The sequence below is a fragment of the Dermacentor albipictus genome, chromosome 7 (genome assembly GCF_038994185.2).
Source record: "Dermacentor albipictus isolate Rhodes 1998 colony chromosome 7, USDA_Dalb.pri_finalv2, whole genome shotgun sequence".
Classification (NCBI taxonomy): domain Eukaryota; kingdom Metazoa; phylum Arthropoda; class Arachnida; order Ixodida; family Ixodidae; genus Dermacentor; species Dermacentor albipictus.
The window spans coordinates 33,271,371-33,286,700 of record NC_091827.1 but is presented as its reverse complement, the minus strand read 5'-3'; the positions used below and the strand labels follow the sequence as shown (position 1 = coordinate 33,286,700).

The 15,330-nt window shown below is 46.8% G+C and overlaps 1 protein-coding gene across 1 annotated transcript in view; it reads left to right on the top strand.

The window, feature by feature from the left end:
* The window catches only part of LOC139047771 (ninein-like protein), a 354,545-nt gene that overhangs the window by 17,298 nt on the left and 321,917 nt on the right, over positions 1-15,330 (top strand). Inside the window, exon 2 of the mRNA XM_070521842.1 lies at positions 10,675-10,737. Coding sequence (XP_070377943.1) covers positions 10,733-10,737 — 5 coding nt within the window. The 5' untranslated portion in view covers positions 10,675-10,732. The remainder of the gene's footprint in view (positions 1-10,674; positions 10,738-15,330) is intronic.

Below are 15,330 nucleotides of genomic sequence, written 5' to 3'. Positions count from 1 at the left end.
CTAAATACTAATTTTAACATAGTTTTTCTTTTGAAGAAGCAGTACTGATCGCGTTTCTTGTCGAGGCATTAGTGTGCGACAAGCGAGCCGGTGACTCATGACGCCATGACGGATCCCCATGCCGGGTACCCAAACGAAAACTGGTTCGTAGAAACAACTAGAAAGACAATTGAGGGTCCCGATTTTGTTTCGCCACAACCATACAAAACCAAGAGACAAATGAAACCAAGGCAAGAATAGCGTAAATTACTAGATTGTATTGTAACGTAAAAATGGTAAAGAAAATGAAAGTAAGTTAAAAATTCAATGTCAGTGCCCTTTTAGCGCGGAATAGTCGATTCCAGAGGAGTGGAGTTGGAGGGTGAGCTGGAGATCGTGCGGGAATAGCGTTTGACGGGCAATTCTTTTTATTTCAAGAGTTTCCAGCGCTTCTTCGGTCGTCGCCCGCCTTCATAGACAAGCATATTCAAGGCTGGAACTCACTCAGGCGGCAAAGCCATTCACTCCCTGCGATTCGGCGCAGCTCTCTGCCCTATGCAACTCGTGCCTCGAAAGATTTCCTTCGATAGCACTCGTCGTCTTCTTCCCCCTTTGGCGCTAGAACGACGACCCCACGTTCCATGCCGCCGAATCCGGATCTCGATGGGCCAAGCAATCGGTTTCTTCCCGAATCGTCTATCTTTCCATATCCTGATGACTTTTTTTTAACGTCGTCTGCTTCCCACCCTTTTCGTCTGTTCGTGCTTCATACTTGTGCTGCGACGATGGCGAAAGTCATTGTCTGCTTTCTTCCTCCCATCCCGCCTTTCTTCGACTGCGAGAATGTCGTCTGCTGCTCTACCCGTTCACCTGTCGTACCAAATGTCGTTATCGAAATGTGGGCGGAGAGGGCGTAAGCGTCTTTGTGTGGTCATTGCAATGAGCGATTTCATGGTTGACGTGTGGTCCTCCCATGACTTCTCTCAACACCGCCTCCCCCCCCCCCTCCGCTTTTTTTTTTCGTTTTTGCTCACGTACAGTACGCGTCATCACTTGTGTGCAGCACAGCCAGAAATGAGAACGTCACAAAACCTTTCCCATGCTTATGTGTAAAGCAGGACCCTACATTCAGGAGGACGAGAGAGGGAATGAAATTTAAATATATAAAATGTGGAGAGGTGGACCAGAAGAGTATATCACTGACCGGCTAGCTACTTCGCAGTAATTGTAAAGGTGGAGTGGAAACAGTAAATGGGAAGGAGAAAATCAGTTGGCAATCCAATATTACAGCGAGCGTCAGTTATCAATCGCGTGTGCGGTACGCACAAGCTTTGTGCAGTCTTTGCATCTGCACAACGCGCTTTGTTACGTGTTCGCGTGAGAATGCCTATACATGGTCTCCCAACTGTCATGCACCAAATATAAGAATATGCAAATGCCACGTAGTTGGACAGAACCAAGGTAATGTTTTTTGCTGTCCCTTGGAGATACTCTGGTTATTTTTTCCATTTCGCCTAATTACATTATTAAGCGCAATTCATTAATCAACTTCTGAAATAATAAAATCAGATGAAATGTGTCAATGAGAAAATGGAAGAGCAACCAGAAAAACTCCCACTACATCTTTCAGTTGCTCGATTAGCCCCGCGTAAAGGTATTTTTCCGAGTCAGTAAGAAGCCCGCGAATGCACGCAAAGTGCCTCAAGCGGCCAGTCGCGCGGCACTTACATATACATACAGCCCGTGAGTACTAGTGTTCGATTGACAGTGGTACTTTACAAACACTTGCGATGCGTCGTCTTTTAAACGGTAAGCGGTTCGCGGAGGGCGTCAATAAACAAAGATGGGCGCGCGCTCATGCAAGCGTTAAGTAAGGTATCCGTGAAAAAAAAAAACAGGTATGGCCGGAACGTACTAGCACAAGCACGAGCCCACATAGCACCATACGCGTACGCACGCAGTGCGCAAATACGTCAGTGCGCCACCGCCACGACGACTCGCGTTCCCGGAAATGAGACACGGTGACGCCGCACGGTGTCGCTGCTGTCGGGAACTCGTAGGAAGGAGAACGGCGAACAGAAGGCAGCAACGGACATGGACGGAAATGGAGAACGAGGAATTAAGAGCAGTCCGGGAAAAGAAGCGGGGGCGAAATTCGTCCCCTTATTTCCGTTTTTTTATTTATTATGTTTCTTTTTTTGTTTCGCAATAAAGGAACAAAGGCTGTTGAGACAATAGGGCGCAGTTCCAGATCTGCCCGTTGGGTGCTTTCTAAAAAAAAAACCACACGTTTGTAAATCATCGTGCAACTGCCTACACAAATAAATGGAAAACAGAATGAAGGAAAAGTTTAGCGTTAAGCAGTGGGCAAATAAAGCGAAACCATTTCACATGGTGGTTCTCTCCCCTTTTCTGCCAACCTCGCAGGCGTTCTTTTTAAAACTTTTCTTCATCACATCACTGCAGGAAAGGAAGCTTTATTTCTTTTCACTATGTTTCGTTTTTTTTCTGCATTTCTATCTTCAAATTTTTAGATTTTACGAGACCTTGGTGTCCTTGAATCGTCGCAGCCGCTTCTCTGGAAAGAAAAATAAAAAAAGACGTTATTTTCGGCGGACATTCGCCCAACGGAAAAATTACATTGCCTTCACCGTCGAAATCCGTAGCTCTCTGGCGGGGCCATATATAATTGGAAGAAGTGGCAAGGTCTTTCTTGTCACACGATATATACAGCTCCCAAGTGTACTGAATCACGTTGTTCTTGCTTCTTTGTTTTTGTCATGAAGCCCCTACGGTGAGATATGCGCGTTTGCTATGCGACTTAATTGTGTGAATGTCCGTTTGGTCAATTATTTTTTTTAGCCTATGAGTCGCCTTCAGTGAGGTTGTTAAGAACATAAAAAAATAACCAGGACAGAACTTTGCGCACATTATTCCCTAAATACTTAGAATGTTACAATCTTCCCGTCACAGACACATACATAAACCTACATAAACTGCATATATACTACCCAACAGCATACAAGGACATATGCCCGTGGTGTGGGAGCACACTAACGCTCTACCACATCACATGGGAGTGCACAGCTCACACAGAAGAACAAGAAGATAATAACACGAGAGCGAGGTGAGAGGCATTGCTATCCAGCTCCGCCCTTGGGGATCAGCTCAGGCTCGTCCGCAGGGCAGAAAGGATAGCGAGGGCCAGCGGTGCCTTGGAATAGGGGCCCGACCACAAGGCGTTACCCCGTTTTAGGGGCAACGAAGTTCTTTCAACGAATAAAGTTTTGTTCTTCTTCTTCTTCTTCCCGTCTCGAATGCAGCTCGCAAGTGCTTCACAGGTGACCTTGCACACTATCGTTTATCAAAGTGGCGTTCTTGTACCATTTTTACAAACTTGCGATTTCGGGCACACTGCGATGCGCTTGGGCACGCTCGACACACGTTGGAGTTTTCTGTTAGATACCTCCGAGGTGAGTGAAGTGCGTATATAATGATATAAAGAGATATGTGACCGATGGTGAGATTGGACCTTTGTCTATACAGAATCAGCCCGAAGCTCAAACCGTTAGGCCACGATCACGGGCATGCTTCTCTTGTGCAACACACACGCACACACACGCGCACACACACACGCACGCACAGACACGCATACGCACACACACACACACGCGCGCGCACACACGCACACACTCACGCACACACTCACGCACACACTCACGCACACGAACGGGCGCATTGCGTGCGGGAGGGACTCGGATCGAATCCCATTGCCGCCACCTGTTTGTCTAGTCAATGGATGTGCCCCCTGGCCCGGTGCTCGGTTGCCTGTAAGGGTTCTCATCTCGGAAGGGGGTCCTATGAAGATTTGAAAGGAGGCCACTCCCGTGGGGGCATAAGTTTCTCATGGGGCGTCCCAATGCGCCTATTCACTGTGGACGCCTTAGGATTGAAGGGCATCCTCATCTACCGAGGCGGTCTATGCGAGCTGATACCCGCATCTGAACAGTGCAAGTCGGTTATGGCTTGTTTTTCCTAATCGGGTTCTCGGAAACTTTATTTTGTCCATTTAATACTCGAAGGTTTCGAGGAGCCATTTCACTTTAACACTGTTAAAGCCTAACGTTTATTCCTCTTTTCTTGTTTTTCTCTTTCTTTCTTAGAACCTCCTTTAAATTCGGCCCCCGTCTTTGCTTGGCTCCCGTTTGATCTCATTACGGCTCCTTCCCTATTGGACGCAGTTATACTTCCTGACTCGAAATTAAACCTGTTTCAATTGATCCTCTCGTTCTCGGGCTTTTCTTTTCTCTCTCTCTATAACGACACTCTGTCTATATGTGGTGCATTTTGCTGTTTCTCATATTGAGTTTGGCTCCAGGACGAGTGCATTTTCTTGGGAATAGGAGTTGCAAGAAATTCCGAATTTCTTCTTACACCTAACATGAACGTGGCCAGAAACTTTCTTTCGCGGGCCATCGCTGGCCTCTCAATTCGTTTAGTCGCTGCCACTGCTTAGCCTGCCTGTACCCAAACTTGCCGGCGCGAATTCAGAGATGTGGACCAGCTCTCCTGTTAAGCGTGCTTTGTCTGTTAGTCGTTACTGCTATGCAAAGAAGCTCGTTATTGCTTTATGCGATGTTTGCTTAGTTATACGGTGAATTTAAGCTTTCGCTCTCGCATTTAAGCAGTTTGTCTCGCCATGAGATACTGGTATTGTGAAGTATTCTTTTACGCTTTGCTCTAACCAGGGTTAACGTGTGTGGTTAGTGTTTGGCGAATTACGGGGAGTGCGTCTGAGAAGGAATTCTCGGCTCAGTAGATAGATCTAAGAGAGCGCTGAGGATTACGGCGAACTCCATGGATAGATTATAAGTAGTATGGTGGGGATGTTGCTTGTTGCGTCGTGGAATGGTTCTTTGTATTTGTCTGGTTTAATTAGAGGCTGCTTAACCCGGTATTGTGATGAACACGACTGTAAGGTAAACTTTCGCGCAAGGTCGTTTCCTAGCTAGTGGAAGCGCAGGCGCTTTCATAACCACTTCATATACACTCATATCGGGCCTTTCACGGGATGTTATATATAAACGTTGCGCCCACCATGAAACTACGCGTGACAATCATGTGCAAGCACGTACGTTCCACGTTTGAATGATTACGAGTATCACTACTGGTTTGGGAAGTGCGCGATGTGGGGAAGCGCACTTCCAAATTAGGTAATCTTTATCAGCTCATGGTCATGACGCCGTCGAAGTCGTTCCGTAGAAGTAGCAAACTGGATTGTCAGCTCTGTATCAATTCCCTGCTTTTCTCTTTTCTATCGGTTCTTTCTCCTTTTCTCGTTTGCTGACTCATGCTTGCCTAATTGATTGATTGATTGATTGACGTTACACCCCAAAGTAACAGAGAAGCTATGAGGGACGTCTTAGTGGAGAGCTCTGAATTGATTTTGACGATCCGTGTTTCTTTAACGTACACGCAAAGCGTTGTTGGATTTCCCTCGCCCTTTCCCATTTGCTCAAGGCTGGGGCATCGAACTTGCTACCTCGTTCTCAGCATTGCTGCACCAGCACTCTATAAAGAACAATAAACTCCTACGATCACGGAAACGTTTTTAATGTTTTCTAATGGTGTAGAAGCGAAAAGGCAGCATAATTACGGATTGGGTCTTCATTAAGTCGTCGTACTGAGTCACAGTTCGTAATCGGAACATGGGTGATAATAAGTGCAAATAGGCCCAATGTTAAAGGGTGCGAACGTCAAGCAGCTGGTTTCACATTTTGAGAAGGCTGAAGTTCCTGGTGGCGGCGGAAGTGTTCTCGATGCACTACGTAGGTACATAGATATATGACAGCACCATCAATCATCTGCATGTCATAAGCCGCGAAGCTGGACGTTTATACAGTTGACACAAGCCGGAATTTGCTATGTTAACGTTATAGCTACGTTAATGTACGTTCTATTTAACAGTGCATTTTGCTGTACGCCTGACAACTGGCTTCGCTTACCTTCCTTCAGCGACAGGCGCAAAGAAATGATCACGTACTTGTTGTGGTAGGTGCATGAGTCTCTAAGGAGGGCGAAATCGAATAACAAGTTACGCTCCGTTAGTGAATTAAGCTGGTTTAGGCTGTGACTCTTACTGTGGGGAAAGAATTTGTAAACGAATAAAGAATCGTAAAAGAAAAGCTAGGGTTATGACAGCGCCGTTGTTTCCACACCTGTTCGTCGTGGCCGGATATATCACGACAACGTCTACTGGAGAACGATTTATTAATTATATGACTACACTACATTACGAAAGAACCGACGACACAACTGAACAAGTTTCGAGAAGCTATCTCCTTAAAAAGACTGAAATCAGAAATAACTTTTAAATTTGTTAAGTCGTATCGATGTGCATGAGCCGTGTTTCCCGCGCAAAATTCAAGAAAGAAGAGGTTGAACCCAGCTTATCGAGTAACAAACTTTTTTCAGAGCCATAGGAATAACAACAAGCCCCCTCCCTTCCCTGGAAGAACATTAGCGCTCATTTAATGCTAGCCGTTAGTGTTCCTTTAAACTTTGTAACAGCCATTCCCTCGTAGCTTGTTTATCCTAGCGCGCTTCTCAAGGTACTAATACAACCTTGGCCAAGTGGAGGGCATGGTCTCGAAGAAGGCAACTTGTTTCGATCTGATTTTCCGTGCATAAGATGGCGAAGCTGGCTGTTTTAGGAGCCGCCGTTAAGCTCCTTGATACCAAGGGCAAAGAAACAATATCGTTGTACTAAAAGGCAGAAAATTTAAAGAAAACTTCGCCTTTGTTAAAGAGAAAACGGAGACCATGAGGAGGTCGACGAGAACGCGGAGAGAATCAAGCGTCCAGCAATTTTATTTCATCGCGCGGGCCCTCAACTTTTTCGGAGCCGATCCCGAGCACGGAGCCGTCAGTTCGGCTTGAGCTTTGGCTTTGGCCTCCGCATTTTGCCGTCACACGGCCTTGCTTCTTCTGGTAGCCACTGTTCCCTTTTCTCGTTCGCTATTTTAAACGCCGTCGCTTTTGATTGCGTTCATTGCAGGGTTTTTGTGTTTTCCTGCTCTTGTGGCGTGGTTGAACAGACCGCCATTGACTCATGGCTCTACTTTCCTGTCATCAGATTATTCTTCTCAAGGACTCTTGGCTCTCAGTCAACGTCTTTACCTCTAACGCTTCTTTATTGACTTTTTTCTTGCTGCTATCGTCGCCAGTGCCTATGGTTAACTTTATACTCCTGTTTTTCTTTCTTTTTTTTCGGTCATTCCTCCTTTTCCGCTTTACACCTGGCTCATGCATCTCTTTTCGTGTTCCGTTCACTTTTCACAACACCAAACATCTTGCTGCGCTAGGTGGTTAAGGGGTGGGGGGCGGCTATCATTTGGAGCACGCTTGATGACACAAAGCATGTCCAAAGCCGTACAGAGATAACATAACGCCTATGAGGGTATTAAATGAGTATTTCTGCACTCAACTTCCCCATTTATTCAGGGTGTTTATATGCGCCCTATAAGGAAGTCCGTTTTTACACCCATAAAGGCACTCACCTGCTTTGAAACTCGTCCTTATTATCCTTATTACACCAAGACATTTTCTTCCGGGTGCTTGTCTTGTAACGGTGGTTTTATTTGCATCTGAAAGGTGCTTGTCTGGCGATAAATGCGTTTACTCTCCTAATAGTGCTACAGTTTTTACTTTCTAGGCAGCATAATCCATCAGTCAAGTGTGTGTTTCTTTCTTTCTATTTTTTTTCTTTAAGCGACCTTTTTTTGCCTTTTCCTTGGGATATGGTAATCGTCATTTCCTCGTCGGGTATAATTCAGGATATATCCGGGATATCCGAGCTAACTTTAGTCAAACTTCAAAGAATGGTCCGAAGCATTCTAGGTACCTATATGAATATAACGTTTAGAACAATGCAATATAACGCACGAAGTTGCATGAAATCGCATGAAATATTAGGTGCGGGGATCCCTGACTATAGCACTGCACGGGCCCGGGTAGGCCGGAAAACCCGGGCCCGGCCCAGCCTGCCGGCCTTGCTCGGGTCGGGTAAGCTATCTGTATTGCGGGCCCGGGGCGGACTCGGCCCAAGCAGCTTCGGGCACGGGTAGGGCCCGGGCCTCGCTCAGGCCCCTTATAGGCCCGGGTCTCCATGAGGCCCGTAATAGGCCCCTTATGCTATTGGTGACTTTTGAAAACTGCCTACTATAGGTAGGAGAAACTTTATTTCCTCATTGTTAGGTGGGATGATTAGGACTGGTTTCTTCAGGCGGGGCAGATGGCCGTCAATAAATGTTTGATGGCGACCTCTTCTGAGGCCCGTAATAGGCCAGTTATGCTATTGGTGACTTTTGAAAACTGCCTACTATAGGTAGGAGAAACTTTGTTTCCTCATTGTTAGGTGGGCTGACTAGGACTGGTTTCTTCTGGCGGGGCAGAAGGCCGTCAATGGATGTTTGATGGCGACCTCTTCAGCTCGTTCTGTGGCCTGGAGTTGTATGTCCAGGATACAACTGTGCAGCACCGCCTACCATGCTTCAAGAGAGGGAGAGGCCGCCAGGTTAAGTAGAAGCTTGTCCGCACACTTTCCCCCCCCCCCTCCCTCTCCCCCCGCGTCCGCTCTAGCTATCTTTTGATCACGTGAGCTCCAACATCGGGCACGCTGGAGGACGGCACAACTATCTCGAAAAAGTAGCACAGGCTATCATATCGCACGTTAACGGACGAGTGTAATGGGTTGAATAGATAATGTTTCTTTCCATTTTGCATGTTCATTTATCAGCAACAACGCGAGACCCAGTCAAAACTATCACTAGAAAATGTCCTGTGTCGCGGTAGTGCCTTAACCATTACCGAGAATTGAACCATGCCTCGCTTACGCCCAAGGACTAACGCGCTGAACCGGGCCGAGTCAGGTCGAGCCGGGCGCAAATCTTTCGGTCCCGGGCCGGGTACGTGCCAGGTTTCAAACTACCGAGTCGGGCTCAGGCCGGGCCCGGCCTGAACACGTGGCCTGTGCAGTGCTCTAGCCCTGACCCCAAGTAAACCGTGTGATGTTCCAGTGTGACACGGGGGATATAGAAGCTGCAACCTTTGCTGTGAAAAAAACAAACATTGCGTGAAGTTTCACGTTGTATAGGATGAAAGTAAACGAAATATTATGCAACCCCGTTATTTGCATTGCACTTATTTAGCCACTTCACTAAAACTTCGCTTCACATGGACTCCCACATGAGCGTTCAATCTGCATAATTTTCCAAAGGGTTGAGTGGGTAACCCCATGCAAACATGTTTAAATAATTCACGTCTAAAGATCAGGGAACGTTGGTACAACGTCTGGTGTTTATCAAAACGGTCTGAAAGGTAGCGATTACCAACAACCTAACTGCTATTGCATGACTGCTTTTTGTTGTTGGTCCTTGCTCGTTTAATTACCTCCCCATCGATCATGATCGCTCTTTCAACCGTAATATTTCTAATTCTAGACATCAGGAATTATGTTGACCTGCTTGGATGTCTGTATAGATAATTTCTTTTTCTTTTGTAGTCTCATTTTATTTTTATTTTATTAATAGTTTGACAACAGCAATAGTGCTTTCGGTGCAAGATAATGTTAAGGTTCCGTCGTAGATGTTGCAGAAACACAGAAAGGTAATCAAATGCACCAGCAACGTGTAGACGTTACAACGTTGCTCCTGGTTTGAAGAAGCATAATCACTGTAATATGTTTTTAAGTCTAGAAGCACAGTTCATGGTACCGCTCAGGCTTAGTCGTTTGATGTGTTGGAAATCTTGTATTTTCTTAGCTCCCATCAAAATATCAAGTCTATGGCCTAAATAAATTGTGTTTCTCAGTCCCTCTTGAGCACATTTTCCTTCGACTATGTTCAATTTTGCCATAGCAAGAAACTTGTCGTCGTGAAAAATTTAAGTGAGTCATATTCCTGGGGTCTTATTTTGTATTGAGTATTTGTTATGTATGGTGACTGGGCGCATGGGCAAAATAATTCGGGTTTCATTGTGCCTAGAGGAATGCGGCGGTTGACAGAGGGAAAAGTGGACGGTCGCGAAGCGGCCAAGTTTGTGGAAAGAGAGGCTCACACTTGACCATCTAGTAAATTTTTATCAATGTGGACAGCGAGTATCAAGCGATGCCGACGTCAATTTCTCCCTTAGTGCACCGGTTTCTGTGCCTAATTGCTAGGAATGAACTTCTTTTTTTACAGGAATTTGGAAGATTTTAGGAGAAAAGGTGACAGACAGAGCTTGCTGACATTAATGGAATGTTTGAGATACCTGTTTCCTCTCTGTCCTCTTTCTATCTCCTATCTCCCAACCCCATTGTAGGGTAGCAAACCGGAGACTAAATATCTGGTTAACGTCCCTGCCTTTCCTCTTCTTCTCTCTCCTGAGATGCTTGCCTGGCTGACGACATGACATGCTACGCCAAGTGCCATGCGAAAAATATTACGCACACTTGGGTAAAACACACGCAAAAGTGGCTCATACACCCTCGGATACGCGTTCACGATTTCATGAGGTTATAACATCTATCCACAAGGTTTGAATGATTCCCTTTCCTTGGCGTTGAGCTCTGCAAAATGTCTCTGCAAACACAAACCAACAGTGATACTCCTGTGCGCTCACGCTGCTTTCCCTTATCATTCTTTTGTTTCTCAGGAAACGCGCAAGCATCTGACAAAAGATCCCACAGGCGTCATTTGTATGAAGGCCGGCCATGGGGTAAGTGTGTCGTTCACATATTTAGCAACATTTCTCCTTGACGCCTTACCAATTTAGCTGAAGTGACTGTCGGGCGTGGATCTCTGATGAGCGCCATTCCATACTTCTTTTTTGTGCAAGAATTGCTGAAAATCAGTAAAGAGAAAATGGGCATGAAAGCTTTGCCTTTAAAATTGAAGTACACCTCCTTCATAAATCTCTTTTTCTTAATTTAGGTTTAATCTTGAGCTGTAGAGGAGTAAGGCATGCCTTTGTCAGTCTATTTTTCTAATTGCTTCTGACTTTTTCGTTATTTGTTCTGGGCGGCAATGCGGAGCTCTGAAAATGGTGTCCGATCGCTAGCTTTGTCGCGTGAGGAGATCGATTGACTGCGAGTTGTACGGAGGCAATGTGCGGGAACGTGGGTTGTGGCACGAAACAACGCTCACCACTCTAGCGTCATCTGGAGGAACTCGGGCGTCACCCTCGGCGGCCGCTCTGCTGCTGGTGTAACGCTGTACCTACAACGCCGTGGAAACGGAGGCCACTCGAAGCCAGCCGTCGCGCAGTTCTCTCTCGTTCGAACCCGCGCTTGGGCGTGCGGGCGTTTCGTTCGCCCGCGGTGCTTTACCTCACTTGATGAAGGTGGTGGCTCGCGCGCGTTCTTCGCCAAATGCAAGAAGCGTGTTACTTGTCCTTTCAAGTGCCTCCCAGTGGGAGACTTGAATACCAGAGCGGTACCGTGGAGGCAACTCCACCCGTGCCTAAAGCCAACTCCTCCTCCGCTATAACCTCCGACCTGTTCTACACTTCTTCTTCTTCTATGCACTTGGGATGATGTTCCTGACGACGAGTCTCAAACTTGGCGTGCCAAGTCGTCACAATGGAGAATCGGTCAATAATTGAGCAGATCGCTTCCTTCAGTCCTTCCTTCCTTCCTGCCTTCCTTCCTTTCTTCATTCATTCATTCATTCATTCATTCACTTGTTCCTCTCTTCTTTTCCTCATTCATACCTTTCTTCCTTAATTCATTCACTCATTGCTCCATCCATAATCCTCTCTGCCTTCCTCCTCTCTTCATTCATTGATTCATTCATTGATTCATTCATTCATTACTTGCGTCCTCCTTTCATGGTGTTCTCCTTTTCAGTCTAATTATTTCAATTCTCGTTCTCCTATTCTCATGCCTACTGAATTGTGGATCCCATGACTTCCCTACATTTCCTTCCTTCTTTTCCTCCTCCTCCTCTTGTGGGCCCCATGGGGGATGAAAAACTTAGGAGATGTTCCGGCCAGACCGGCTGTGTTGGCGAATGCGTGCCGGAACTCAGGTGCTGCTTTTTCGCGAAGGAGCACTAAGACTTATGTTTCACGTATCTTCGTTTCCATGGTGACCGCCTCCGCGAAGCTCCCGCTGCCCTTGGCCTCCGAAAAGGAGATAAAGATTTTGGGTCTGGGTCTTTCGCGAAGCACGTCACGTTAGCGAGTCAAGCTGTGTTTGCAGTGCGGTGCGTGAGCTTGAAAATTGCATGTTGGGCGTGTGAGCTGCGAGCTGTCAGCGAGCAACACAGGCTCTCACGCAAATCACGGCACGTGTCTTCGTCGTCTTCTTGAACGTGGCACGGAAAAAAACAAAGGAGGGCGCGTCTGCTTCACTAAAACTCACGGAAAGTTCCGTAGGCTTCGTTGTTACGCGTGTCAGCAATGCAATCTTCCGGCGGCTCATAGTACTGAAAGTTCGAAGCTCGAGCTCACCTACTCCGGCGAGCTGATTGTAGGCGCAAAGGGCGATTGCCTATTTTGTTTCTTTCCTCATGAACGGACGGACGGACGGACGGACGGACGGACGGATGGATGGATGGATGGATGGATGGATGGATGGATGGATGGATGGATGGATGGATGGATGGATGGATGGATGGATGGATGGATGGATGGACGGACGGACGGACGGACGGACGGACGGATGGATGGATGGATGGATGGATGGACGGACGGACGGACGGACGGACGGACGGACGGACGGACGGACGGACGGACGGACGGACGGACGGACGGACGGACGGACGGATGGATGGATGTATGGATTGATCGGGGCGCTAGGTTACGCCACCAAGCTCTTGCTATTATACTGCCTAATGTCCTACCTATGTTAAATATGAGACGAAAAAAACACTATGAACTCCCACAACCAAGTTTTCTGATCCCCTATTGAGAATTTTGCTTTTGAACGTCTCCGTTTTTTGTCGTTTCCCTACTTTTCTCCCACCAATCTTCCAGTTGCGCCTTTCTAATCTTTCAGTTGTGTTTCAAGCGCTCCAACGTATGCGCCTTTCTTATAACGTTCACTGGCACTCAGCATGTGCTGTTCTAGCTTGCGTAGCAAGAAGGCATGAATATGTACGAAAACAAAAAGCGCGACACTAATATCGATCCCATGTGAAGTCAGCTGGGTCTGTCTTGTTTACCTGGAGTCTCTTTCTCGCGTTTGTTTCCCTTCTCTTCCTGCTCATTGTTATTATTATTATTTCCCTTTCAATGGTGTCACACGCCGCTTCTGAGACCCGGCTTCGGCTTGACACGGGGATAGTGAGCTATGGCTCTCATGGGAATTCCTCGTTTTTCTATTTTTTCCGATCGCTTTCTTTTTTTTTTTTGTTATCGTGCGGGAATGTGGGTCGTCGCTGGCACGCAGCCTTTTTTCCTTTTGGTACTATTCCGTCCGCTGAATATGCATAAGACTTTGCTGCCGGTGTTTTACTCTTTATCTTTGTTTATACGTAACGTTGTTGGCCCTTGCATGAGCCGCTCATCGCCAACTAAGATTACCTGGGGTTTTTTTCTTTCTTTTCTCTTTTTTTTTCTATCGTACTGGGTCAACACAGGAGAGCGCCCGATCGGGCAAAAAATATTCCCCAGCTCCGGGAACATTTCTCGGGGACTTTAAACGCGCGCTTTTCTTGCACCGCGACCCAGCTTTTATTTTCTCTTTTCTGTTCTTTATTCTTTTTTTTTCACCAGCAGAATTTTCACACTACTCAAATTGTGTTCTTTTTCTTTCTTCTTGTGGACTTCAAATCAACAAATAAAGAGGGGAACGGTTCCTCACACTTTCCGCGCTCTTGTCTTTCTGAGCGTCCTGCCTGAAACAGTTTGTTTGAGCGTAGCCATAATAAATAAATGGAGAGAGAGAGGTGGGAGGGAGGGAGGGAGGGAGGGAGGGAGGGAGGGAGGGGGAGGCATCATATTAGAAGCAATGCAGAAAGGCAGGCCCGATTGCAGTCCTCTAATCTGCTATGTATTCTGTTCGCATACAACGGAAGAAAAGGGTTGGGTATGAAATGAGATGACGAGTATATGTAGTAAGATGCGGCTCGATACGACAATAGATCCTTTCGTTGATTCAGTTTCCGTCCAGGGTCCCGGTAGCAGTTTTTTTCACTCAGCGGCATGTTGCCAATTAGCGTTAACGTAGAGGGAGCCTGCCGCGTTCACAGTCATAGCGGCAATAATCTACGAGTACGGGCTCGACTGTCTGCGAACACTCTGTAAAAGTCGCCGTACGATGAGACCGCAGGTTGTGTGCGATGCACGTACTGTTGCGAAAGGCGACACGTGACCTAAGCCAGCCATAATAATAGCGTTGCGTGATCCCCGGGCACACATAGAGCGAAGCTGTGCGCTTGCCTAATTCCCCGGACCATTGCTACAGCCAACGTGGTGCAGACTGTAGACCTAAACTAGGACAGAGACGGTGGCGAAACCGTGGTCATGTCATAGTAACGCGCAACTTTTACGCAAGCAGTTGTGGGTGCACGTTGTCAAGCCTTCGTGGCCCGTGCAAGAATGTTGAATCTTTGAAACACGGTCTCTTCTGTATGCCGGCCGCGTTCGTCTAAACGAAACGGATACTTTAGAACTGCCCCTTTCGTGAACAGGCCTGCATCGTGAGCCTAAGGTAGCGTGGGTGTTTTTTACGCCACTACATAGTGGCTACAGTGGTTACATTGTGGCTTCGTAGTGGCTACACGGGGAGGCTGGCCGATGGTTAGAAAGAAAAGAAAAGCTTTTCTCAGCGCAATAATTCGGCCTTTCCATCTTGCTTTTCCCTCGCGTAGACGTGAATAAGTATTTATATTTCCCAATCGTTTTACTCGGTTTCTTTATCTGATGGCGTTCTTTTTACTATTACCCACCGTGGTAGCTTGGTGGCTATGGCGCTTCGAACGTGCAAAGCTGGCCATGGTGCAAAAAAAAAAGAAAAGAAATCTAGCTCACCATGCATTCGATGCATGTTAATTTAAATTATGGGACTTTGCGTGCCAAAGCCACAATCTGATCATGAGGCACGCCATAGTCAGGGACTCTGGAAGTTTGGACCACCTGGTGTTCTTTAACGTGCACCTAAATATAAGTACATGGGTGCTTTTGCATTTCACCCTTATCGAAATTCGGCCACAGTGGCCGGGATTCGATCCCGCTACCTCGTGCTTAGCAGACTAACACCACAGCCAATAAGCAACCGTGGCGGGTGTCGGTGCATGCGTAAGGATCCCAGATGGACAGAGTTAATCCGGAATACTCCACTATAGTGATCCTCGTATCGTGATTGTG